This window comes from Cynocephalus volans, chromosome 1 (assembly GCF_027409185.1).
Source record: "Cynocephalus volans isolate mCynVol1 chromosome 1, mCynVol1.pri, whole genome shotgun sequence".
Classification (NCBI taxonomy): Eukaryota; Metazoa; Chordata; class Mammalia; order Dermoptera; family Cynocephalidae; genus Cynocephalus; species Cynocephalus volans.
In genome coordinates, this window is record NC_084460.1 from 142,028,017 (window position 1) to 142,054,450 (window position 26,434).

At 37.2% G+C, this 26,434-nt stretch overlaps 1 protein-coding gene across 1 annotated transcript; it reads left to right on the plus strand.

Annotated features, from left to right (window-relative positions):
• The first annotated feature begins 114 nt into the window (after positions 1-114).
• On the plus strand, positions 115-26,434 carry ZBTB11 (zinc finger and BTB domain containing 11). Its single transcript, XM_063088280.1, has 11 exons — positions 115-651; positions 7,003-7,238; positions 7,675-7,906; positions 14,182-15,026; positions 15,282-15,458; positions 18,930-19,175; positions 20,708-20,852; positions 21,766-21,883; positions 23,810-23,968; positions 24,288-24,463; positions 25,637-26,434. Exons 1-11 carry the CDS (start codon positions 342-344, stop codon positions 26,152-26,154), a joined length of 3,162 nt encoding a protein of 1,053 aa, XP_062944350.1. The 5' UTR covers positions 115-341; the 3' UTR covers positions 26,155-26,434.

Here is a 26,434-nt window from a genome sequence, read left to right on the forward strand (position 1 = left end):
GTCTGTCCGCAGTCCTGACGTCACTCCATAGGCTACCTCAAGCCAGAAAGCGAGTGCGCCCCAATCAGGGCTCAGTCCCCGCCTTTGACTTGCGTCATTTCCGGTGGTGCAGCAGCCATTTTGTCAGTCGCCAGAGGATCCCGCGCGCTGGAGAAGTGCAGTTCCCCCCTGGTTACCAACTCGTCCGTTCTCCCTTCGCGCTGCGGGCGCCGTCGAAGAGCGCTCACCAAAGGCGCAGCCGTTCTTCCCTGCAGTGTTTCTGCTGTTGCACCGGCCGGAACTAGTGAGCTGTCTTCCTCCCCCTGCCACTGACAGGCGCCCTCAGGGAGCCGCCGTCCGTGATGTCAAGCGAGGAGAGCTACCGGGCTATCCTGCGCTACCTGACGAACGAGCGCGAGCCGTACGAGCCGGGCACCGAGGGTAATGTCAAGCGTAAAATCCGCAAGGCTGCCGCCTGCTACGTCGTGCGCGAAGGGACTTTGTATTACCAGCGGCGGCAGCGACACCGCAAGACCTTCGCGGAGCTGGAGGTGGTACTGCAGCCGGAGCGGCGCCGGGGCCTCATCGAGGCTGCGCACCTGGGCCCGGGTGGCACTCACCACACCCGGCATCAGACCTGGCACCTCTTGTCCAAGACGTACTGGTGGCGAGGTAAGAACAGGTCGTCAGATAGGGCGCGGGCCGGAGACTTGTTGCCCGGGCTAGGCCCGCTGGCGAGCCCTATTTGCGTTCCCGCGAGTGTGAGGGTCCCGGACGCCCCTCGCCGGGCCAGGTGGTGCTCGGCGGCGGAGCGGCTGCCAGGCGGAGCAGAGAGGGTGGGGGACGCGAAAGGAGCCGCACTTCCCACAGGAAGGAGGCCGGGGAAGCTGGGGGCGGGCCCTGGCCCGGGGTGGGGCCAAGGGGGCTTCTCCGGGGGCCGGGCCAGCCGCGGGGAGGGGCCGGACGCGCGGTCTGCGCTGGCCCGCCTCCTCAGGCGGCCCTGGTGGCGGCTGTGTCTCTCGGGAGGAAGCTGTGGGTTGTGCCGTTTTAGATCTGTTTATGCTGACGGTTTTGGAGAGGGACGGTTCGCCCAAGGCCCGGGCTGCTGTCGCCCGTGTGTTCCGCCCGTCCTTATTCCTCAAATTCTAATACTACGGCGTAAATAAGGAATACGTAATGCAATCAGGTGCAGAAGTTTTAAGGAGTGATTGTGTGAATAGTCGTATTGAAACTCGTTTTTAGAGCAAGAATTAAATGTAGAGTATCAGATAGTCTTAATTATGGGTGTTTTAATAGACTTCCCCCTAATACTGTGAAAAGCGGTGTATGTGCCAAAAAAGATGTGCTTACTATGATTTTTTTATTGGCAGAAAATAAAGTCCTAAAGTTTCTCGACTCTTTCGGAACCAGTTTAGGAAAGGAGAGCAGATGCCTTTAGCTTCTTAACCGCTGTCTCTCTCCACAAAGTTGATGAATATTCAATTCAAATTGCTCAGTTAGAATTAGTCACTTTCCAAAGCCCATGTCCAATCCAGTTTTGTGTGCGCGTGCGCAATGTCTTAAGCTATGAAAAAACCTGAGACGATGTTTATGTTATCCTTTTCATTTTTAAATTATGTTTGTAGTTATGTGGAATTTCAAAACTTCTTAAACATTTAGGGAAGTTGCTCTTAAAGTACAGGAGAAGGGAGGCCCTGAAATCTTTTCAGAGGATCCACAAGGTTAAAATTATTTTTATAATGGGGCCGGCCCGTGGCTCACTCGGGAGAGTGTGGTGCTGATAACACCAAGGCCACGGGTTCAGATCCCATATAGGGATGGCCGGTTAGCTCACTGGCTGAGCGTGGTGCTGACAGCACCAAGTCAAGGGTTAAGATCCCCTTACCGGTCATCTTTTAAAAAAAAAAAAAAAAATTATTTTTATAATAATACTAAAGCATTATTTGCCTATTTCACGAATATACAGTGCAGTTTTCCAGAGACTACATGATATATAGATTGAATGCAGACGCATATATAATGATCTGCCTTCTGTTATGCCACACATTAAAAAGATTTGCAAAAATGTAAAAGTGCCACTCTTCTCACTACTTTTTTTTTTTGAAAAAAGTTATTTTTCATAAAAATGCTATTTACGTTAACACTTAATGGGTTTATTAAATTATTTGAATGACATTTTTTATTATTTTAATGTTTCCTCTCATAAAATTGGAATTCCTAGTCAGTAAGCATCAGAGCAGTTTGCCCTCAAATATTAGCTAATCATTTTGATGTTTATTACATTAGCACTGTTTAATTCCTGATTATAGGGTTATTAGATTAACAAAACTGCATAGTCAGGGAAAAAATACATTCTTGGGTCGGCCCGTGGCTCACTCGGGAGAGTGCGGTGCTGATAACAACAAGGCTGCGGGTTCGGATCTTCAGTTAAAAAAATAAATAAATAAATACATTCTTAATACATTAGTAAATGGAAAGAATTTTCATAATAAGTAATTTGTTTCAAATTTTTAAAAAGTCTTAAGCAACTTATATAACACTTCTGAGTAAGAAGAATGCTTAAGCTGATTGATGTTAGTTCTACAGATGGTATTTATAACAGGTATTAGTAATGATCTAGAACAGGTAATTGATAAAATAAGCATTTTTAACTAGTTTTTTGTTGTTTTTTTCCACTGGCTGGTCAGTGTGGGGAACTGAACCCTTGACCTTAGTGTTAAAAAGCTGTGCTCTAAGCCTCCTTAACTACCTGTTTTTAATGTGTCATAAACTGCAAATGGGCTCTTTAGAGATACATAGATACATATTCTAAAACCATTGTAGACTTTATCTGAGAGCTAATAAGATTTGGTACATTTACATGCCTAGAAAAGAACTATACCATTTATTCTGGCTGGTATCAGGATCCTAACCCTTGACCTTGGTGTTATAACACCACTTCTAACCAACTGAGCAACCTGTCAGCCCTTTTTTTTCTTTTCTGACTCTCCCCACTTCTGAAGAATATTCCATTGATTCTTTTCCATTTGAGTAAGGCTTATGCTCTTGTGTGTTTGCTAGGGAACAGTGCTTCAACGTCAGTCCACCAGAAGTTGTACAGCGACAGTTTACTGGGATTCATTATTTATGCTGCTTTTTCTGGAATGCTCCCATCAGAAGCTACATTCTAGTTCTTAGGCAAGATTATAACAGCTTCCCTTGTTCTGGCACAGTGAAAAACTCTGGCTCAGTGCCTAAAGTTTAGTATAGTAGCTACCAAATTTATTTCAGAATATGCAGAATATAAAATGTTAATAGATTGTTTTCCCCTTATCTTTCTATTTAATACTATATTGTTGTGTGCACTGGAATTTCAAAATGACTCTCCCCTGACTCAGTCAAAAGCTGATGTGTGGGGATCTATGGTTAAATGCATGCAAAATACGAGAATAAGATAAGAGGAAAAAAAGGATTAAACAAGCAAAATTATGTAATAGGTTAAATTAGCTGCCTACAGAAGTTCCTACCCCAAGAACTGATCTGTTTTTGTTTACACTGTGGGGATAAATTGATGCTGTTGTTATCTAATCTAGAAGATGTAATTTCTATAAAAACCTGACAAGACCTAGGTTTATGTAAAATAAAGCTATAACCACTTGTAACCTCTTTGACGAAAACAAAGCAAGAAATTGAAGGACTAATATGCTTGGAACTCGAATTAGATGCCACTGAGCAAGAGATGGTCACTGTATCCAGCACTGACCAGGAGAGAGGTTCTTGAACAGCTGACTGGAGCAGATTGACCAGTGATTCTCAACCTGGGATAATATGCCTCCGACGGGACATTCAGCTATGTCTGGAAACAATTTTGGCTGTCAAAATTGGGAGGAGGAGGGGTGATATTGGCATCTAGTTAGGTAGAGGTGAGGGATGCTTCTAAACATTCTACAGTACATAGGACAGCCCTCTCATAACAGAATCATCTGGCCAAAAATGTCAATATTGATGAGGTTGAAAAACCCTACTCTAGAGTGAGAATCTTTCTCAAGCTGTTTTATCAGTTGACTGTACTAAGGTAATTTATTTCCCTCTGTTGTGAGTCTGTGCTCAGTAAAGAACCTTTTCAAAATATTAACTTGATGTTTTATGTTGCCTTGGGATGGGGGGTGGGGGTTAAGATACAAGAGACATTAACCAGTAAGCATTATTTAAACACTTAGCAGCTACTGTGTGTCAGACACTGTTCAAAGTGCTTTATAAATAGTAACATTTGATCCTCATAACAGCCCTATAAGGTAAGTGCTATTATCCCCATTTTATAGTTAATGATACAGAGACACAGAGAGTCTCTGAGTTCAGTGACTTGGCCATGGTCACAGAACTAGTGGATCACTTTGCTGCATAAATAATTTCAACTCCTTGCAGTAATTCCCCGCTCTTAAAATAATAAATTAACTATATTTACTTGTTAGTATTTTTTGTGTGGTTAATTTGAGTCAGATTCTTAAAGCTTGATCTACTCTGAGTGAACTAAGGAGGTCAAATATCTGACTCTAAAGTTCAATTTAAGATTATTCCATCAAAACACTGACAATTGAGATAAAAGACAAAACATGGTAGGTTAATTTTTGAGATAATTGATTATTATATATTTGTATCATTTTTTTCCTGAAGTTTTCTTATTTGTTTTTGTTCATTTTTAAGTGCTTTCCATATGGTTTGTCTGATACCAATATGAACTCAGCCAGTTAATATTTTAATCAAACCTCTGTTGTATGCTTAAATGTGTACAATCATAAAATAGTTAGAACTATATCCAAGAATAATTAGAAAAAACTGTTGTTCTTGTCTTTATTTTGGGCAGGGGAATTTCCATAGCAGTACTCCATATGCTCTTTCTTACTAGAAGTACACTTATATATAAATATATATTTGCTTACATTGCTTCTTCCTCTCACATACCCATTTACTCTTTTTTATTATAATAAAACATACATAGCATAAAATTTACCATTTTAAGTAAACAGTTCAGCAACATTAAATATATTCACATTGTTGTACAGCCATCACCGCTATTCATCTCTAGAAATTTTTTTCATCCTTAACCCATTTATTCTTAAATATGTAAAATATATGTCCATCCTGCCTTTTTATTAGTTTTTAAAAAGCTGCTACTATACCTCATACATGAAATAGGTTTGTTATTGACTTTAACATTTAGTCAGGTATTAGAATACAGCCTCAATTGGTCTCATGTGCACATGTAAATACTTTTATGCTTTTTAGGGGGGAGGGGCGGCTGGCAGGTATAGGGATCCAAACCCTTGACCTTGGTATTACAATGTTGCACTCTAACCAACTGAGCTAACTGGCGATTTGGCAAATTCCTAGGTTAAACTGGTTTCTTTATTGTAGGAAGTCAGTTTCTAAAATAATGTCCATTGTGTGTCTTTAAATTTTAATTTTCTGAATTAGTTCAGTGAATGATAGTACTTCAAAAAGTTCATCAAAAGATTCATATTATGGGCCGGCCCGTGGCTCAGTCGGGAGAGTGCGGTGCTAATAACACCAAGGCCCCGGGTTCGGATCCCATATACGGATGGCCGGTTCGCTCACTGGGTGAGCGTGGTGCTGACCACACCAAGTCAAGGGTTAAGATCCCCTTACCGGTCATCTTTTAAAAAAAAAAAAAAAAGAAAGATTCATATTATCTTTTTTTTTCCCATGGCTAACTGATAAGGGGATCCAAACTTTTGACCTTTATATTATCAGCACCATGGTCTACCAAGTGAGCTAATTGGCCAGCCCGTGAACTTTTTGAAGTACCCTTGTATACTTTTATAATAAATATGAGACATAACATAATTTGGGAAATATTGCTTGAATACAATTTGAAGGTTAAAAGTATGAGGAACTTGGTATAATTTGACATCTTAAAATTCTTTTCGGGAATATACTAAATACTTCTGTATTATTTTAGCTAATAACAAACCTATTCATTTGTATTTACAGTATTTAGGGATGGGGGGAGAAGTTTCTGCTACAGGGAAGGACAAACGTGTTCCCGTGTGAGTAGCATAATATACTGAAAATCACATGACTTCTAGAGGCCCAGCTTTGCCATTTAGTAGATGTGACTTTGGACAAGTTACATATCTTTTGGGGCTTTATTCTCATCCTCTATAGACTGGGAATTGTTACTGCCTTATAAGGATGATGGGGGGGGGGCGTTTGTATGTATGTATCTTAATTTCTTTCTCCCTGCCCCCTCACCCCTACCCCAGCATGGTGAGGTGGAAGTTGAAATTCAAAACAGGCTAATTGTGAGTGGCTTGTCTAACAATCAGCTTTTGTTAGATTGTGTGTGTATGCTGTTACTTCACACAATCCTGAAATCTCATAACTTTCAAAAACAGAAGATTTATTTTACATTCTCAGTACAAATTTTGGTTGTAATCCTATTCCAGACTACAGATTCACTTCACCTGTTTTCATCTGCAGTTTGGGTTAAAGGACAGTATATATCTGGGACATGCTGTTCTTTGGGAGAGGGGACAAAGATCAAAGAACTGGTGCGAAATACTCAGTGACTCTTAAATCTTCTATTCAGACTTGGCACTCATCATATCCATTCATATTCCATTGGTCAAAGCAGATTGCATGGTGAAGCCTGATGTAAGGGGGTAGAGAAGTGTTAGCTTGAGCCATATTAAATTGTTACTTATTTAGGTCAAAAACAGTTTAATACTGGCAATTTCATATAGTTTCTATTGCATAAATGTGTTGCAACTCACATGGAAATGGGCAGGACTCTATAAATCATCTTATCGTGGGGGGAGTGAATAACTGGGAATAAAAAACAAAAGTCTATCTCAGCATAAACAAACCATCATTTATAACCTTATATCTTTGAAAAGGTGTATCTTACATTCTAAAGAACTCATTCTACATACTTTATTGGGCCTCAGTGTGTCTGCATGTATGCACTCAAACATTAGTGTACACAGATTAAATATGACTTGTTAATTTTTATTTTCCTTGTAGGCATATTAAAGCAAGTCAAAGATTACATTAAACAATGTAGCAAATGCCAGGAGAAATTAGACCGTTCCCGTCCAATATCAGATGCTTCAGAAATGTTGGAAGAGTTGGGAATAGACCTAGAATCTGGAGAAGAAAGTAATGAATCAGAGGATGACCTGAGCAACTTTTCTTCACCTCCAACTACATCCTCCAAGCCTGCAAAAAAGAAGCCAGTATCCAGACATGAACTTGTATTTGTAAGTGGTACTTTGCATTCAGCTCTAGTGTTTGAAACTAGTGTACTAGTATTTGCAGTCTTGGTGAATTTTTATCATACCTCTGAGACTGTTTGACAACTGACATTTCTGGAAGCAGTGCCTGGTCATGCTGCAAGGTAAATTAATCTGGCTAGGTCTTTGTTTTTTGCCTGCATTAGTTTCAACATCATCAAATTTCCAATAAGAGGCAGCAAGAAGTGAGATACAGGTTTCCATTAAGTAATATAGAATGAACATAGCAGAAAATAATGAGGACATCATACCTTTTAATTTAAACACATAGGTAACAAAGAAAGACTATGAGGTTATTTCTTCATTTATGTTAAAAGGGAATAGTGTGTCTTGTTTTAGTCTTTTGGGTAAAAAATACAGATGATATATAATGCAACTCTTGGTCTCAAACTTTTTTTATTAGGTTGACACCAAAGGAGTGGTAAAACGTTCTTCTCCAAAACATTGTCAGGCTGTTTTAAAACAGCTGAATGAACAGAGACTTTCCAACCAGTTCTGTGATGTTACTTTGTTAATTGAAGGAGAAGAGTACAAAGCTCATAAATCTGTTTTGTCAGCCAATAGTGAATATTTTCGAGATCTTTTTATTGAGAAAGGAGCTATTTCCAGTCATGAGGCTGTGGTGGATCTTTCGGGTAAGAATTTTCTAATACTCTTGCTTTTTATTTGTAAGTACATTCTAGAAGAGAAGTGTATATGTGTCTTCCAAACACAGGATTTATGCTAAAGTAGAAGCCTTAGAGCAGCAGACTAAGCTGAACTTGAAAGGTCCTTCTTTTTAAGCAATGTTTCCAAGATAGAGTTATGAGAAAGACTGTCATTTCCTATCAGTGCCTCTTAGATAGAACAGTTGTAGCAGAAGAATAATTTCTGGGATCTAGACTGTTAGGAACAGTTTGAGAGAAATTCACAACTACATCAGTGTTATACAATAAGCGAATATGTTATTTAAAAATTGTTTATATTGTATTTTGTGGAACATGTAATTGTAAATACAGTTCTTCTGTAAGTCTGTTTTTTATTTTTAAAGATTAATCAATAGAATTCATTAGGTTCAATAATCAAACTGTCAGTGTAGAAAAATCAGAATTCCAGGTGAGTTTTTTTTTGTGTTATTATTATTGTAAATGAATATTTTGATTTTCTTTTGGCCTCACTAGAATTTATATATTGGCTTATGAGTTATGAAAGTTTAGGAAGAATTTAAATAGGTGACTTTATTTATACATTTTCTCATAATATAAACTTGCCGTAACTTTTGAATTACTGACATTACTTTGTGAAATGTTTTCCCCTTTCTGAAACAAAAAAGTAACTTTATCCAGGTATGTAAATACTTAACCATTTAACCACTAATTCTTTTCTACTTTATACTTTTTAATCTCACCTTTTCTGGGAAGACAAATTCATACATTTTTCCTTAGCAGTAACTTTATGTTTATATAAAGCAATAGCTTTCTCTATATAAAGATTTATTAAGTATCCATTCTGTGCAGGGAACTACCCTAGGCTCTGGTGGTACAATAGTGAGCAAAAACTGTTTGGAGCTTAGAGTTGCATTACATTCTAGATTAGTGGTATTTATTTTTTTCTGGGTTTGGTGACTCAGGAGAAAATATGTCTTATACTGAGCCATCTGAATAATAAAATTCATCACAGGTGTAGTCTTTTGATAATGTTAGCTTTGGCATTTTTTTTCCTGTTTTTCATGCATCTGAAGCATAAAGAGAAAGCATGTGAGTTTTGCTCTTTTCTGCTTCTCAGCAACTTATACCAAATGAAAAGAAGTTTCTGCCCTGATATAAATAATTGTAGCACAGCATTCTGTTACAAAACATTTCTATGTTTGGGACTGAGCTCTCTGTTCTATTCTATTGGTTGTCTCTTCCTGCACTATTATCATTTGGTCTTAATTACTTAAGCTTTGTAATAATGAGAAAAGTCTCCCACCTTCATTATTCAGGTGGATGTTAGCTATTCATAACCCTTTGCTCTTACATTTAAACTGTAGAATTAGCTTGTTGTCTTTGGACAAAAAGAAAAGAATAAATGCATTTTGGTAGGGATTACATCAAATTAAGAAAGTTTTAGAGATTTATCCACAAAGTCTTGCACATCTTTTGTCATGTTTATTCTGAGGTACTTTAACTTTTTGCAGTGGACTTTGGGAGAAGATTTTTAACTACTTTTTTGAAGTTTAATGGTTATGGAATTGTTCAAGTTTTCCATTTCATCTTGAATAATTTATAAGAAGTTATATTTTTTTAGGAACTAGTCCATTTCATCTAAATTTTCTTATTTATTGGTACTTTTTTATAATATTCTCTTCTAAATGTCTCCAGCAACTGTAGTTAGTTATGTCTCTTTCATTCTTAATAATAGTTATTTGAGTTATTTGGGCCTTTTCTCTCATTTTAAAATCTTTTTTACTAGAAGTTTACTGCTTTTTTTTTCCCCAGTCCTTCTAAATCAGGAGTTAGAGAACTACAGCTTGCAGGCCAGATCTGCCCTGCCACCTGTTTTTGTAAATAAAGTATTATTGGAACACAGCTACACTCATTTATCTACATATTATCTGTGGTAGCTTTTGGGCTTACAGGGGCAGAATTTAATAGTTGCAACGCAAGCCACATGACCAACAAAGCCTAAAATATTTGCTATCTGGCTCTTTACAGAAAAATTTTCCTGACCCCATGCCAAAGCATGATTTTTAAATGTTAAAAACCTGTTATGCAAATGCCCAAGATTTTATTTATTTATTTATTTACTTACTTACTTACTTACTTACTTGCTTACTTACTTACTTACTTATTTACTTATTTGATGGCTGGCCAGTGCAGGGAACCAAACCAAGATTTTATTTAAGTCATCAATTGAGGAAACCAGTAAAATGTTTAAAACCACTTCTAATCGTTTTGAAGAAGAGAGTTATATAGGTCTTTTGGCCAAAGGAATGTTGAAACGTATTCACTAATATGTGCAAAACTGGTTAATGCCCTGTAGTGTAATAAGCTGTAAGTTTGGGGGTTATCTTTTCTACCCTCATAGCAATAGCTTCTCAGTTTTTTACAATTCACTTGCTATCAGTTTTTTATAAGTTAAATTTTATAGAATTATAAAATAGTCAATTGAAGTCAATCAATGAAGCATAGTCAGCATGCTTTAAAGAACACCTGATAATCTTTTTTTTGCATATTGCCAAGTTTTGGCCAATTTTTGTTTATATTCCTTTCAAAAAACAAATACTGTTTTTTTACATTAATTAATATCTGCTATTTATTATTATCATCTACCTCCTACTTTATTTGGACATTCTCTCTCTCTCTCTTTTTTAAGTATGATACTTAGCCCATTAATTTCCAAACTTTCTTATTTTTCAGCTTAAGCATTTGAGACTATATATTTCCCTGTAAATACCAGATTTGTTGACACTTCCTTTTATTTATTTTTTTGTTGGTATTTTTTTTTTCTGTTTTTATTTTTTTATTTTGACACTTGTTTTTAACCCTACATGCGGTCTGTTTTCATAAGTGTCATTTTAGTTGAAAATGTGCATTTTTTTTGTGGGTTGCAATATTCAGTATACTGTACATTAAGTCAAGCTTGTTAATTGTTAATTATTTTATTTACAGCTTATTTTGTGTGCTTAATCTATTAGTTACTGAGAGAGGTATTTTAGAATATTAACTTAATATTAAGTATAATTTATTTGTCTGTTTCTCATTAGAGTTCCTTTAATTTTTTTTATGTATCTTGAGGCCATGTTATTAATACATATAGGTTTAGAATTATGACTTTGTGATAAAACATCCTTCATTGTTATGTAGTCACTCTCTTAAGTGACGCTTTTTAAAATCTATTTTTGGTTGCAATTAATATGTGAACAATATTCTGATTACTGTTTGCCAGGGATATCTTTCTTCCTTTCTTCCATCTTTTATTTTCAACCTCTTTGTATCTTTATGTTTTAGATATCTCCTTACACATCAAATTTCTAGATTTTTTTGTTTTTTGTTTCCTTGACCTTAACCTTGGTGTTATCAACACTGCGCTGTAACCAACTGAGCCAGCCAGCCAGGCCGGATTTTGTTTTTGATCTGGTATAAGGATCTTTGACTTCTAACTGTCCTGCATGGAATTATTGGACTTCTGAATACGTGGACTAATTATTGTCTTTCATTGGTTGAGAAAAATTCTTGACCAAAAATTGTCTCTGCCTCATTCTCTCTTCTACCTTGCTGAAACTCAAATTAGACAGACATTTTCACTTTATCTTCTGTCTCTTAATCTTTCTTTCAAATTTTTTATCTCTTTGTAGTTTATTTTGGAAAATTCTAGTTCACTCTTTAGCTGTGTCTTAATTTGCTGTTAATTCATCTATTGAGGTTTTTATTCTAATTTTTTTTCCATATTTAAAGGTTCTGTTTAGTTCTTTTTTATATCTTTTGAGGAGCTGCTTCTTATGACTTTTTGCTTTTTATTATGCCATCCCTTCTTTACTTTCTCTACCTGATGATAACAATATTTAAAATATTTGCTGATTTGATTTTGGGCTGTTTTTCTCTGCTTAGCTCTTGTTCCTGGTACCTTGTTTTTTCCTTGTTTTCTAAAAATCTCCGTACACCGAATTCATATTCTTTAGAACTTTGTGAGAAGTCTTTGAGTCCTGGGTTAAAGATGTTTTCGACAGATAAAACATTTGATTCTTTAGATACTAGTGACATTACTAGACTGGGACTATCTTAAATTCTCTGAGGTTTTTCTTTGCTATCATAGTGCTGTATATTCAACAAAATAAAGCACCAAATGGGGGCTGACCGGTTAGTTCAGTTGGTTAGAGCACAGTGTTGCTAACACCAAGGTCAAGTGTTCAAATCCCCGTACAAGCTAGCTGCCAAAAGAAAAAAAAAAAAAAACACCAAATGAAGCCTGGCTTGTGGTTATGGCTACTCAGGGATGGTTATCAGCACCACACACTAACCATCTGAACTAACCGGCCAGCCCAAGTGTTAATTATCTCATGGGAAGATTTCTTTTATGACTTTGAACTTAGAAATTTAAAACATATTAGGTAAAAGACTAATTATGTTATTTTGTTGGTATGTGAATTATTTTTTTAAGAAATATCCTTACTTACCTTAAGCTTAACTTGATCTCATGGATTGTAGCAGGATTTATATGGTTTCAGCCTATTTAATAATCAGCTTTCCTAGGAATGGCCAAATTAGCCATGATGGTAACATTGATGTATAAGTTTTCAACCTTACTCCTAACATATCCCACAATTTAAGGTTTCCCTTTTTACTTGTCTATCCACCATCTGCCTATGTTAAAGGACCACATTTTACGTACTTCAAGTCCAAACTGAAAAATACAGCAAATGTGAGTTTTTGGTTGCTTTGGTTCTCTATATAGTAAAAAAAAGACCTCTAAGATAAATTGTTGTATGAAAAGAGTAAGGTGCAGTACAATTAACATGTAATATGATATCTAGTGTAAGAAGGGGGAATATTTTTGCTTAACTATACAAATTCCTAGTCATAGTGGTTGTAGAGAGAGAGTTAGAATTATCACTTTGTAATCTTTTTCTGTTTTTTAAATCATGCGGTACTAAGAATTTAAAATGGCTTTTGAGGGCTGGCTAGTTCGCTCACTTGGGAGAGCGTGGAGCTGGTAACACCAAGGTCACAGATTTGTATCCCCATACCAGCTAATCACACAAAAATAAATAAATAAATAAATAAATTATTAAATGGCTTTTGAAAGTGAAGCACTGAGAACTTAGAAAGGAAATAAACTGACCTAATTTTCCCACACAAGAATTTAATACCTCATCTGTATAATAATTATTTCATTCCTTAGGTCCAGGATAGGCAAACTACAGCCTAAGGGCCAATCCTCCTTTCCCTACCTTTTTGTGAAGAAAGTTGTATTGGAACACAGCCATACCCATTCCTACACATCTGCTTTCCAGCTACAATGGCAGAACTGTGTAGTTGGAACAGACACCTTATGGCCTATTTTGCTGACTCTTGCCTTAGATTTTGTTTTTTTTTTTTTTTTTTTTAAAGATGACCGGTAAGGGGATCTTAACCCTTGACTTGCTGTTGTCAGCACCACGCTCAGCCAGTGAGCGAACCGGCCATCCGTATATGGGATCCGAACCCGGGGCCTTGGTGTTATCAGCACCGCACTCTCCCGAGTGAGCCACGGGCCGGCCCTTAGATTTTGGTTTTTAATTTTAGTCTTAGAATACTTTGTTCAACCCAATTTCTGTGTGGACTACTGTTATTAAAAAATATAGCTATGGGCCGGCCTGTGGCTCACTCAGGAGAGTGCAGTGCTGATAACACTAAGGCCACAGGTTCAGATCCTATATAGGGATGGCTGGTTGGCTCACTGGCTGAGCGTGGTGCTGACAACACCAAGCCAAGGGTTGAGATCCTCTTCTTACCAGTCATCTTTAAAAAAAAGAAAAATATATATATATATAGCTGTGCTTACGGAAGTGAAGTTAGGGGACGGGTTGGTACTCGCCAACTCACCTGCCTCCCTCTTTTTTTTTTTTAATCCTCCATTCTCCAGCAGCTGTTTCTTGAGGGGAATTTGAGGAACCCCTGGGGTTCTAAGGAGTGCAGTTTGAAAGTGATGCCTTACAACAACTTTTGAGGTAGTAAGTCTTAAGTTATTTTCTGTATTAAGTATCGAGAGACTTGGCTCGTAGAAGTGAGTTAGTCAAGGTTTAATAACCAGAACAGAAAGCAAATCCAGGGAATTAATTGCAGAATAAATGGTCATATTTGCCTTTGTATTATATTTTATATTGTCATAATTCTATATTTATTGTACTTTTAAGGGTTTTAGTGGTAATTGAGACTTTTTTTGTCTCCACTTTTCTTTTTTCGAATAGGTTTTTGTAAGGCAAGCTTCCTTCCTTTACTGGAATTTGCCTATACTTCTGTGTTGAGTTTTGATTTCTGTAGCATGGCTGATGTAGCCATCTTAGCTCGTCATCTTTTCATGTCAGAAGTTTTGGAAATTTGTGAAAGTGTACATAAACTAATGGAAGAGAAACAGCTAACAGTATATAAGAAGGGTGAAGTACAAACGGTCGCATCTACCCACGACTTACCAGAACAGAATAGAGGTACAGCACCTCTTGTGACTAGCAATGAAGGAACCACAACAACTTTATCTACTGAACTGGGGGATTGTGAAATTGTACTACTGGTAAATGGAGAATTGCCAGAAGCTGAGCAGAATGGAGAGCTAGGACGACAGCCTGAGCCCCAGGTTTCTTCAGTGACTGAAGCTGCTCTGTCATCTGTAGGATGTATAACTGATTCCCATCCTGAAATGGAGTCTGTTGATTTACTAACAAAAAACAGGCAGACAGAACTAGAAACTTCAAATAGCAGAGAAGATAGCACAATTTCTAATATTGATCCTAAACTTCCAAAAGAGAATATAATCAGTAGTTCTCCAGAAAACAGTGAAATGGGAAATGATTCATCACTTGAGGATATCTGTGCTGAAGACATTCCAAAACATAGGCAGAACTCTGGCCAACCTTTAAATGATCAGGAAAGTCTAGTTGCACTGACAGCAGACACAGACCTTGGCCCTGATGATGATACTTACAGAAGTAGGCTTCGGCAGCGTTCTGTTAATGAAGGGGGTTATATGCGACTACATAAGGGAATGGAGAAAAAGCTGCAGAAACGGAAAGCCATTCCCAAGTCAGCAGTTCAACAGGTATGATGTAAAAAGTGTTGACCTTTATAGTTGTAGCTTTAGGTTGAAAGCATTCTATTGATGAACTTATGCCTACTATGGTAAAAATTATTTGGGAGGGGAGATGGGTGCAGGGCAACAACTTAGTTTTTTAAATACCAATATTAATAATAGAATATGAATTTAAATATTTTTGTTAGAAATTTATAACATGACGCAACTTTAAAGTCAAAATGAGTATATTTACTTAAATTGTATTTTCTGTCTCTTAATTAGGTGGCCCAAAAGTTAGTTCAAAGAGGAAAAAAGATGAAACAGCCAAAAAGGGATGGTAAAGAGAACAACGAAGAAGCATCTCATAAATGTGGGGAGTGTGGAATGGTTTTTCAGAGACGATATGCCCTTATCACGCACACGCTGAAACATGAAAGAGCTAAAGATTACAAATGTCCGGTAAGTCTCTGGAAAGCTAACTGAAGATGGCTTTAACCTCATAATAATAGAATCCAATTTACTGCTTTGTTGTTATCTTAACCACTTACATTTTCTCTATGTCTCTCTCTCTTTCTCTCTCATATTATTGTGAGTCATCTTCTGATTTGTATATGTTATTGTCTCCCGGAAATATTCAAACTTACCTCTGCTTCTTCCTGATACCGCAGTATCAGTAAAAAGGTCATTTTAAAAACATAAACTCAGGGCCAGCCCGTGGCTCACTCGGGAGAGTGCGGTGCTGATAACACCAAGGCCATGGGTTCAGATCTTATATAGGGATGGCCGGTTTGCTCACTGGCTGAGCATGGTGCTGACAGCACCAAGCCAAGGGTTAAGATCCCCTTACCGGTCATCTTTAAAAAAAAAAGAAACTCATAAAAGGGCAAGGAGAACAGGAGAGGAGACCCTGGCAACTAAATTCTAGACACTAACAGATGGAATAACTGTTTTAGCAGATTCGAAAGGGCTCATTTCTGGGAAAAACTTAGAATCAACCCAAATTGTATTGCAGAACCACCAAAAGGCTCAAAAACTGGTGATACTAGCTGCCTTGAAAGTAGAAGCAATTAAATCACCACCCCCACCTCCTCAGCCAAAGATCCTTTTTCTGCTCTCTGGAAAAGATAAAACCACAACTGCTCTGGGGATCACTATGTAAGTGAAGGTAGATGCTACCCCCAAACAGGAAAAAGTAAAAGCTAACATACTGAATATCGAGACCCTTCAAATTCTCTTTCCTTACTCAAGTCCCAGGAAATTAGCAGTCAGACCCTTACCCTAAAGCAAAAAGATTTGTCAGAGATGAGAAATCAGAAACCCAATAACAAATATACTGCTGACTAAAGCAGTTGACAACAACATCCTCCCTACTTAGGTGGAAATTCCAGTTAGTTTTTTAAAGTCATTCTGAAATACAAAAAGACATCAGAGATCATCAGACTCATAACAAAAGATTGAGAAGAAAAGCAACTTTGACTCCAAGACCACAGAGGTAAAAGCAACAACAACAAAAATCCCACAAGGTACAGTTTATATAGGAGATAAATGAAAAAATTGCATCTATGAAACAATAACCAGATGCTGATTTTTAAAAAGGATACATTAAAAGAACAGAAGAGCTTTTTAGGAATAAAATACATAGAAATCTCAGAAAAGTGGGGAAATACAGTTGGCTAAATCTCCCAGAAAATAGAGCAAAAAGACAAGTTAGAAAATAGGAGTGAAAGAAAATTACAGGATTAGTTTAAGATGTCCAGCATTCAAGTAATATTTCCAAACAAAACATGGAGGTAAAGAAATCATTGTAATAATCAAAGTAAAAATTTCAGAATGTAAAAATAGACGTTTCCATGTTAAAAGGGTACATCGAAAGCCCAGAACAGTGGATGAAAATAAATCTAAAAGGGATTCATCAAGATAGTAGTGAAAGGAGATCCCAGGATGAAGTTATGTGCCAAGCATAGGGAACAACCAGCCCAGGATGCAACAGGACATAATGCTTTGACACAGATTTCCAGTAAGGTGAATCTCATCTCAGTGGACAATTGGGAGAAGGGTTTGGTGGTGATTAATTAATAATGCGCATGCTCCTGAATTTATGATGGGGTTACACCTAAATCATTGAAAATATTTTAAGTTGAAAGTGCATTTAATGCACTCAATGTACTGAATGAACATCATGGCTTAGCCTAGTCTGCCTTAAACGTGTTCTGAACCCTTACATTAGCCTACAGTTGGGCAAAACCATTTAATACAAAACCTCTTCCATAACGAAGTGTTGAATATCTCATGTAATCCACTGAATGCAAATAGCTTTCATATCATTGCCAAGTTGAAGAATCAGAAGTTGAACCATCAAGTTGGGAATCATCTATAAATGAAAAGAGATAAAAGCAAAACAGAAAGCAAAAAGCAAGAAAGAAAAAAATCATAGTATAACATGCGGACCAGCCATATTGACATTTACATCCAAGTAATGTAAACACTGAAATTGATCTATTCAAAAAGATGATGTAACTATATTTATAAAGTAGGGTAATGGGAATCATTTATATAAGTGTAGGGAGTGGAGGAGTGAAGAAGAGAATCAACTTCCATTATGCATGTTACTTACTGTTACAAAGATAAGCATCCAGAGAGATTCAAAACAAGTTAACTGTAGGGCCGGCCCGTGGCTCACTCGGGAGAGTGTGGTGCTGATAACACCAAGGCCCTGGGTTCGGATCCCATATAGGGATGGCCGGTTCGCTCACTGGGTGAGCATGGTGCTGACAACACCAAGTCAAGGGTTAAGATCCTCTTACCGGTCATCTTTAAAAAAAAAAAAAAAAGTTAACTGTAAGAGCAAAATGTGGTGGAGATGGTGGGCCAGGAGGCCAGTTTCTTCGTTTTTCTTCTTTTAAATAAGTTTTGTTGATGGTAAGCATATATAACTTTGATTTTTAAAAGAACGGAAGCTTGTGTGAATCCTCAACAGCTACAGGATAAAATCCAAGGACCATCACAGTCTTATATCTTTCTGCTTTTCCCCTATTTCTGCTCTATCTAACAACTATTAGTACAGTAGTTCTGCCTTATCTTCAGGGGGTACATTCTAAGACCCCCAGTGGATGGTCGAAACCAAGGATAGTGCCAAACCCTATCCATACTTTGTTGTCTCCTTTACATAGATACCTGTGACAAAATTTAATTTATAAATTAGGCACAATGAGAGATTAACAACAATAACTAATAATTGTTATAACAATATACTGTAATAATAGTAAAATAAGGGTTACTAGAACACAAGCACTGTGACACCATCTGCACAGTAGATATGATAAGCAAGAGGGCTACTAAGTGACTAAAGGGCAGGTAGTGTCTGCAGCGTGGACATGCTGGACAAAAGGGTGACTCATGTCCCTAGTGGGACAGATCAGTTGGAAGCGAGATTTCATCGTACTACTCAGAATGGTGCACAATTTAAAACTTATGAATTCTTCATTTCCATTTAATATTTTCAGACTCTGGTTGACTGCGGGTAACTGAAACTGTGGAAAGTGAAACTGGATAAGGGGTGACTACTGTACTCATATGATAGTATTCTATCTTTGTCTGTGTCCCACCTTTCCTTCAACACCCAACTCAGTCTCAGCCTTCTTGATGATGCCTTAACTCCTTGCTTTGATTGCTCCCTCTTCTTAAATACTTCACCTTTTTATATGTAAATTTTGTGTTGTAGTTAGAGTTTAAGCCTCTCCAGAGTAAGACCTGAGTCTTATCTTTTATCTTTATAATCAGGTAGCTAGTATATGTCTTTTATATAGTATATGTGTTTATTGATTTATATAATTGAAACAGAAATAAAAAGTTGGAATGAGTCAACTTAACATTTAGTGATGGAAATACATAGACAGAATTTTGTTTACTATTTTTTACTCTTTCTTTTAGTTGTGTAAAAAACAGTTTCAGTACAGTGCCTCCTTGCGAGCACACCTTATTCGACATACCAGAAAAGATGCACCCACTTCATCCTCGACCAGTTCCACATCTAATGGGGCATCAGGAACGTCATCTGAGAAGGGCAGAACCAAACGAGAATTTATATGTTCCATATGTGGAAGGACATTACCTAAATTATATTCTCTTCGAATACATATGTTAAAGCACACAGGTGTAAAGCCACATGCATGTCAGGTAAAGCAATGAAATTTATTTTGTTACTTAAAGAAGATTGGAACTTAACTGTGGTGATGGGACTGGTTGATAGGTATTCTGGAGTTGCTCTCACTCTTGGGAAATGTCAGGGAAATTTATGACTTCTTCAGTCTGTCACCTACACTGAGAGTGATTCCCTGTGTTGCATTCTTTAATTTGCTGCCTGAAGTTATAGTTTGAGAAGAATCTATTTAGGATGCTCTTGAAACTTATTAGAGTCCAGAGGATGTATTGGGTGAGAATAACTAATTTATCATCCCAGTCATTCCTTAACCTTCAACAGGACCAACCTGGACTGGAAAGGAATCCATGGCTTAAATCTCCTTGGTCAGTGAATTATGCGTTCTCCAGAGCTGAGGATTGAGGGTGTCTAAATGCCAAAATATGACTCCTCGGTAATTCCTGTGATTAGCCAGCTTTGGGCTATTCAGAACAATGGAAAATTTCTAGTAGCTCCTATAGCCTTGCATAGAAGCATGGCTCACTATTTTTATTTATTTATTTATTTATTTATTTATTTATTGGCAGCTGGCTGGTACAGGGATCCAAGCCTGTGGCCTTGGTGTTACCAGCACCATGCTCTCCCAAGCTAACTGGGCAACCCTACTATTTTTATTAATAAGTTTTTTTCTCTCTTTTTTTTTAGCTTTTTATTATATGAAAATAAAATATAAGAGAATGGGATGAACCCTTATATACCCTTCACCCAACTTCAGTAGTTATCAACTCATGGTCAGAGGTGTTTTATGTCTGCTGTCACTCACTACCTTATTCTCCCACCCCCACCCCCTGAGCGTTTTGTTTGTTTGTTTGTTTTGGGTTTTGGGGGTTTTTTTGGGGGGGGGGGTGGCAATTGGCCAGTACAGGTATCCCTGATGATTTTGAAGCCAAGTCCTAGGCATAATTTTATTAATAAATTTAAATACCAAGTATTAGTTGGGCCTCTGGTCTTCCAGGGCAGCACCACTCAAAATGTATGGTCCCTGGAAGGTAAGTATAGAAATAGAGAATAAGCATGTAGAAACTCTCATAGCAGTTCGACCTTGTTGTGACATTTTTATTGTGTTTAACAAAAATCTCTCCCCAGTGGATTGGGGAAATAAAAAAAAAAAAAAATAAGTTCTTCATAGAGTTTGAGAAGCACTATTCCAATTGGTGTAGCAGGAAATGAGTATGTTCTTGTTTAAGCTTCCATGTCTCTTTTAATATAAGATATACTGTTGACCAGTTTCAAGGATAGCATGAGATTTTTGGGGTTTTTTTGTTTACTGTTTTGAGCTCTTCATAAATTAAAGATAGCGACAATATTAAGTACTGAATTGGAAGAGGGGTCATCTAGCTAATATCCTTGGCATTTGTGGTTTCAACTTTGTCATTTTGTTTATAATTTAAGTTAAATAACTTAAATTTTTATTTAAAATAATGTACTAGTTTCTCTGTTCTCATCCTTCAGAAACAGCAGCTTTCTCCCTCTTTGTTTTACTGACTTAAACACCCCTGTTCTGTCTTAGGTCTGTGGAAAGACTTTTATCTATAAGCATGGTCTAAAATTACACCAGAGTCTCCATCAATCACAAAAACAGTTTCAGTGTGAACTATGTGTTAAGTCATTTGTTACCAAACGGAGTCTTCAAGAACATATGAGTATTCACACAGGTAATAAGAAATTTATATTGATGTAGTTACATTTTATATACTATTAATTTACTTATATATTGATTATGCTAGAATTATATCAGAAATTATATTGATATACTGATGATTGTGTGTGTAGTTTTTTAAATTAATGAGACAGTATTTAAAGTTAACAGGTTTTCTTTTTTCCTTTCTTTTTTTTTATACCTTGTCCATTTCAAAGTTTTTCATAAATCTAGCTTTATAGCTGTCTTATTTATATAAAACTATTCAATGTTCCCCTCAATATAGAAAAATTTGTACTCAGTGTTAAAAATCATGCAAAATTCAGATCTAGGCACCTAAAGAAATGCTCATGCTTTTGGTGGATAGCTTATAATTTTATTAGAATTCCTATTTATTTTATTTTATTTTATTTTATTTAAAGATGACCGGTAAGGGGAATCTTAACCCTTGACTTGGTGTTGTCAGCACCACGTTCTCCCAAGTGAGCTAACCGACCATCCCTATATATAGGAATCCGAATCCGTGGCCTTGGTGTTATCAGCACCACACTCTCCCAAGTGAGCCATGGGCCGGCCCTAATTTTATTAGAATTTTTAATCCACACATACTTATTTTCAAATGCTTTAAAGCAGGAATGTGGGAATTGCCGATGTAAAGTAGATAGATACCTGCTATAGAGCTTGTGTTTTTAACTATTACTGTTATAATCCATAGATTATGTAAGCATATCACATTCTGTTGGTAGTAGCCTTTGCTAGTATAGTTATTGAGAGGAAACAGGGATTTTGAAATGGTTTATTGTTATTCTTAGAAGACATCTGCCAAATGTTATAGCTTCCATGTCCCCTTTATAAAATAACTTGGAAAAGAATTCTACTGGAAGAGGACCTGATTGTTGGATTTGTGACGTGGTTTTTACTTTTTACAGGAGAGTCCAAGTATCTTTGCTCAGTTTGTGGAAAATCTTTTCATAGGGGCTCTGGGCTCAGCAAGCACTTAAAGAAACACCAGCCAAAGCCTGAGGTTCGAGGCTATCATTGTACTCAGTAAGTATTTAACATGTGAAGCATTAATTAATTTCATTATTTTCTTACTAAGTTTATTTGAAAGTTGTTTTTAAAAGAAATTATTCAAAGATAATATTAAACTGTAATTTTAGTTTACTCTTGATTTTAATCTGTCTTTTTTTGTCTAGGTGTTACTATTTATTTATTTCAACTGTTCATTGAGATATAAATCATGCATCATACAAATCACTCATTTAAAGTGATTTAAAGAGATTTTCTAAATGTACTACCTGGGGGTGGGGCAGAAGGAAAGAAGGAACTCACTGCCAGCCAGTTTCTTTCTAGGCAGTTCCTCTAAAGCACTGGACACTGCTAGTTTGTCCTCCTTAAAATTTCTTTTTTCCCTTCTTTTTATTTTCCAAAGCCTCCTGAAATCTCTTTTTTATAATTGAGGTAAAATTCATACAACATAAGATTAATCTTTTCAAAGTATACAATTCAGAAAATAAAAAACACAACAAAGAAGTGCACAATTCAGAGGCTTTATTACATTCACAATATTGTACAAACACCTCTAATTCCAGAATGCCTCTGAAACTCAGCCATGTAGTTTACAGCTCTGCCTTAGATCCCACTTCTTATTTGTGCAAAACTGGAAGGTCAGCCAGAGGTGAGAACTCCGGGCCTTTTCAAGTCTTTTCTGACCATGGCTCAGATGTGGCCTTCTAGATTGCCAGAAATACAAGAGAGTTTTCACGTCCTTATTCCCCAAAGCATCTGATTCCCAAGCTTTCGATTTCTGTATTTGCATAAAACCATTATTCCTTGCCCCAGGTGGCAGTGGCTAATGCATTTGCTGCTAAATGTTTCCACAAAGTCCCCGCCTATAACCCTCAGCCCTGGGAGAGTTAGGAGAAATAAAGGCCCGTCAGACAGCCATCAGATAGCTCAAAACAACCACAATTCTTATTCTTAAGAATAAGCCTCTCTATAGTAGGAATCTATATAGAAAATGCAGTCTGCTATCTTTTAAGGATTCTGGGGAGCAGGGGATGGGAGCCAAGGTAAGTTTAAAACACCGTAAAGCTCTCTTACAGAGACTCAACAATTTTTTTTTCTTGATTAAACATTTGCCTGATCACTGTAAACCTTTAGATTAGTTTCTAGAGTTACTGCTAAAGTTGATTTTGACAGTTTGCTAGTTTATCCACTGCTCTTTTGGAGGGATGGGCTTTTGGAGTTTCCTTTTCTGCCTGCCATATTTGCTGATGTCACTCTAATTAATCGTACTTTGAAACAAAGATAGTTTATCATTAATACGTTTTTAGTTGTAAGTGATAGAAAACCTAACCCAAACTGGCTTGAATGAAAGGTAAAGTCCAGGTGTCTGAGTGGTTTAATGTAAACTGGATTCAGATTTGTTAGCACTTGGCTTTTCTCAGGCTTCATATGGCCAAGGCAGTGGCAGTGGATTCAGCCTCACATCTTCTCAACTCCCAAATTGTCAAGCTTCTTGTAGTTCCTATAAAAGCCCTAAGGTTCACTCCAGTTAGATCAAGTTAAGTCATTTGGTCATCCCTGAGTGAATCACTGTGGCTACGGGAATGCTACTCTCTGATTGACTTTGACTTCAGTCATTGCTCCATCCCCAGGTCAAGGGTGAAGTCTACCCACAACACATGGACAGAGAATGAGAGGGGTGAAGGGGTGATGTTAAAGGGGGGATCACATGGGAGAGGGGGAGAGACAGAAAATTCCCTCTATCATAACCTTTGGGAACTCTGATTAATTCTTTCTAAAACATTTCTAGTGCTCTAGAGGTAAAAGAACTTAAAACCCTGCAGCCTTGAGGGAAGACTGGGATATTGTTTTAAATTGGGATCATCTTGTGAAATGTACTGAGTTCTTGAAAACTTGTTTTAAAGGAATAAGATGATCCAGTTGGGTAATTGAACTTTATTGCAGATGTGAAAAAAGTTTTTTTGAAGCTAGAGATCTTCGCCAGCACATGAACAAACATCTTGGTGTGAAGCCATTCCAGTGCCAATTTTGTGATAAGTGCTATAGTTGGAAGAAAGATTGGTATTCCCATGTGAAGTCTCATTCTGTCACTGAGCCTTACAGGTGGGTAAATTTGAGAAGGATTTGATGTTAATTGACATATACAGGTTGAGTACCCATTATCCAAGATGCTTGGGACCAGAAGTATTTCAATTTTGGATTTCTTTTGATTTTGGAATATTTGCATTATATTTACAAGTTGATCATCCCAAATCTGAAAATTTGAAATGCTCCATCATGTTGACTCTCAAAAAGTTTTGGATTTTGGAGCATTTTGGATTTTGGATTTTCAGATTGGGGATGCTCAACCTGTATGTGTACTTTGATTCTTATGGCTCTTAGTGCTTAGAAAAAATAATTTAGGTTGTTCCCCCTATTTTAGGTGTAATATATGTGGCAAAGAATTTTATGAAAAAGCATTGTTTAGAAGGCATGTAAAGAAAGCTACCCATGGGAAAAAAGGAAGAGCAAAGCAAAACCTGGAACGGGTATGTGAGCAGTGTGGAAGAAAATTCACTCAGCTGAGAGAGTACAGGAGACACATGAACAACCATGGAGGTAAGTATACTTTGTATTAAATTTATCTTAATAGAATGAAAGCCAATCCAGTAGTGATTTTCCCTTCACGGCCCTTTTACGTATTAACTCGCCTTTCTTAATAAGAGATTAATCCTATATCTTGAAAGATTTATTCAAGTGACAGAGGTGATCCTGAACCTGAATACCTAATTATTATGTATATGGGTAGAGTCCTTTTTTTAGTGAGCTTAATTCTGTGTTTACATTGTGATGCTGAACTAAACTGTAGCTTCTGTTTTAACTACAAAACTCACTCACACAAACACCATAGATGCTCAAGAATTAGAAACCGTATGAACAATTTTACCCCTAGTAGTCTCATCTTAATTGCCCTCCCAACATTATGAATCCTATATATAACAGATGAAATTAACAACCCTCTCCTAACCATCAAAACCATGGGCCACCAATGGCACTGAAGCTACGAGTATACAGACTACAAAGACCTAAACTTCGACTCATATATGGTCCCCACCCCCGACCTAAAGCCAGGGGAACTCTGACTGCTGGAAGTCGACAACCGAGTATACTCCCAATAGAAATCTCAATCCGCATGCTAATCTCATCTGAAGACGTACTACACTCATTTGTCTCTTAGTAACTTCTATATGTGAGAACATCTTCACAGAGATCATAGTACAGAATCTAGTTTATTCTGTGGGAAACTGTTATGTCCTAAATAAAATATTGCCATAGTCAAGTAGAAAGGCTTATGGGTTACCATAATTTAAAAAAAAAAAAAATTACACCCAACCCTTGAACAACATGGGTTTGAACTGTGTGTTTCCACTTATATGTGGATTTTTTTTCAATAAATATATTGGAAAATTTTTAGTTGGGTATGTCATGTAATCATGTACATAACATATCTAACCCAAAAGTTAAGAAGCTATTAGTAGTTAAGTAGTTACTTACTCCTAACAGTGCAGTCCCCACCCCCTCCCTCCCCCCACCCCACTGGGGGAGCTCAGTGTGGGACTGCCCCAACCCAGGGGAAAGGTTTCAGTTGAGTCAAAAGTTATATGGGGATCTTCGATGGCGTGGGGGTCAGTGCCCCTAACCCCTGCATTGTTCAAGGGTCAACTGAGTTTGGTAGGCAATTTTAATGTTTTCACACGCTTTTTTTTTTTTTTTTTTTTTTTTTTTTAATAGGAGTTAAGCCATTTGAATGCTTAACATGTGGAGTAGCCTGGGCAGATGCCCGATCTCTAAAACGCCATGTCAGAACACATACTGGAGAGCGTCCCTACGTCTGTCCCGTGTGTAGCGAAGCCTACATAGATGCCCGAACACTCCGTAAACATATGACTAAATTCCACAGAGACTATGTGCCTTGCAAAATTATGCTGGAAAAAGACACCCTTCAGTTTCATAACCAAGGAACTCAAGTGGAGCATGCTGTTAGCATCTTAACAGCAGACATGCAGGAACAAGAAAGCAATGGTGCTCAAGAACTTGAGACTGTGGTAGTGACAGGAGAAACTATGGAAGCTCTTGAAGCTGTTGCAGCTACTGAAGAGTGTCCATCGGTGTCTACGCTTTCTGACCAAAGTATTATGCAAGTGGTTAATTATGTATTGGCACAACAGCAAGGACAGAAACTATCTGAAGTTGCAGAAGCTATTCAAACTGTTGAAGTAGAGGTGGCACATATTTCAGAAGCAGAATGAAGATGAGAAGTGACATCTAATGTACGCTGAACTCGCAGAATATTTGTTTACAAAACCAGTAACTACCCACTTAGAGTTTATATGTCAAGGCTCTGGGCTGTTTGGTGACGTGATATTTCTGGCCAGTGGGTTCTGTAGAAAAGTTCATTTACTGTAAAGAAATTGAAAGCAAATCTATTTGATGGCAGTGGCTTATCATGATATACCTTTATGAATTAATGTTTATAAATGACTATACTAAACTTAAAATTATACAGTTTCATTTACATTTTGACATTAT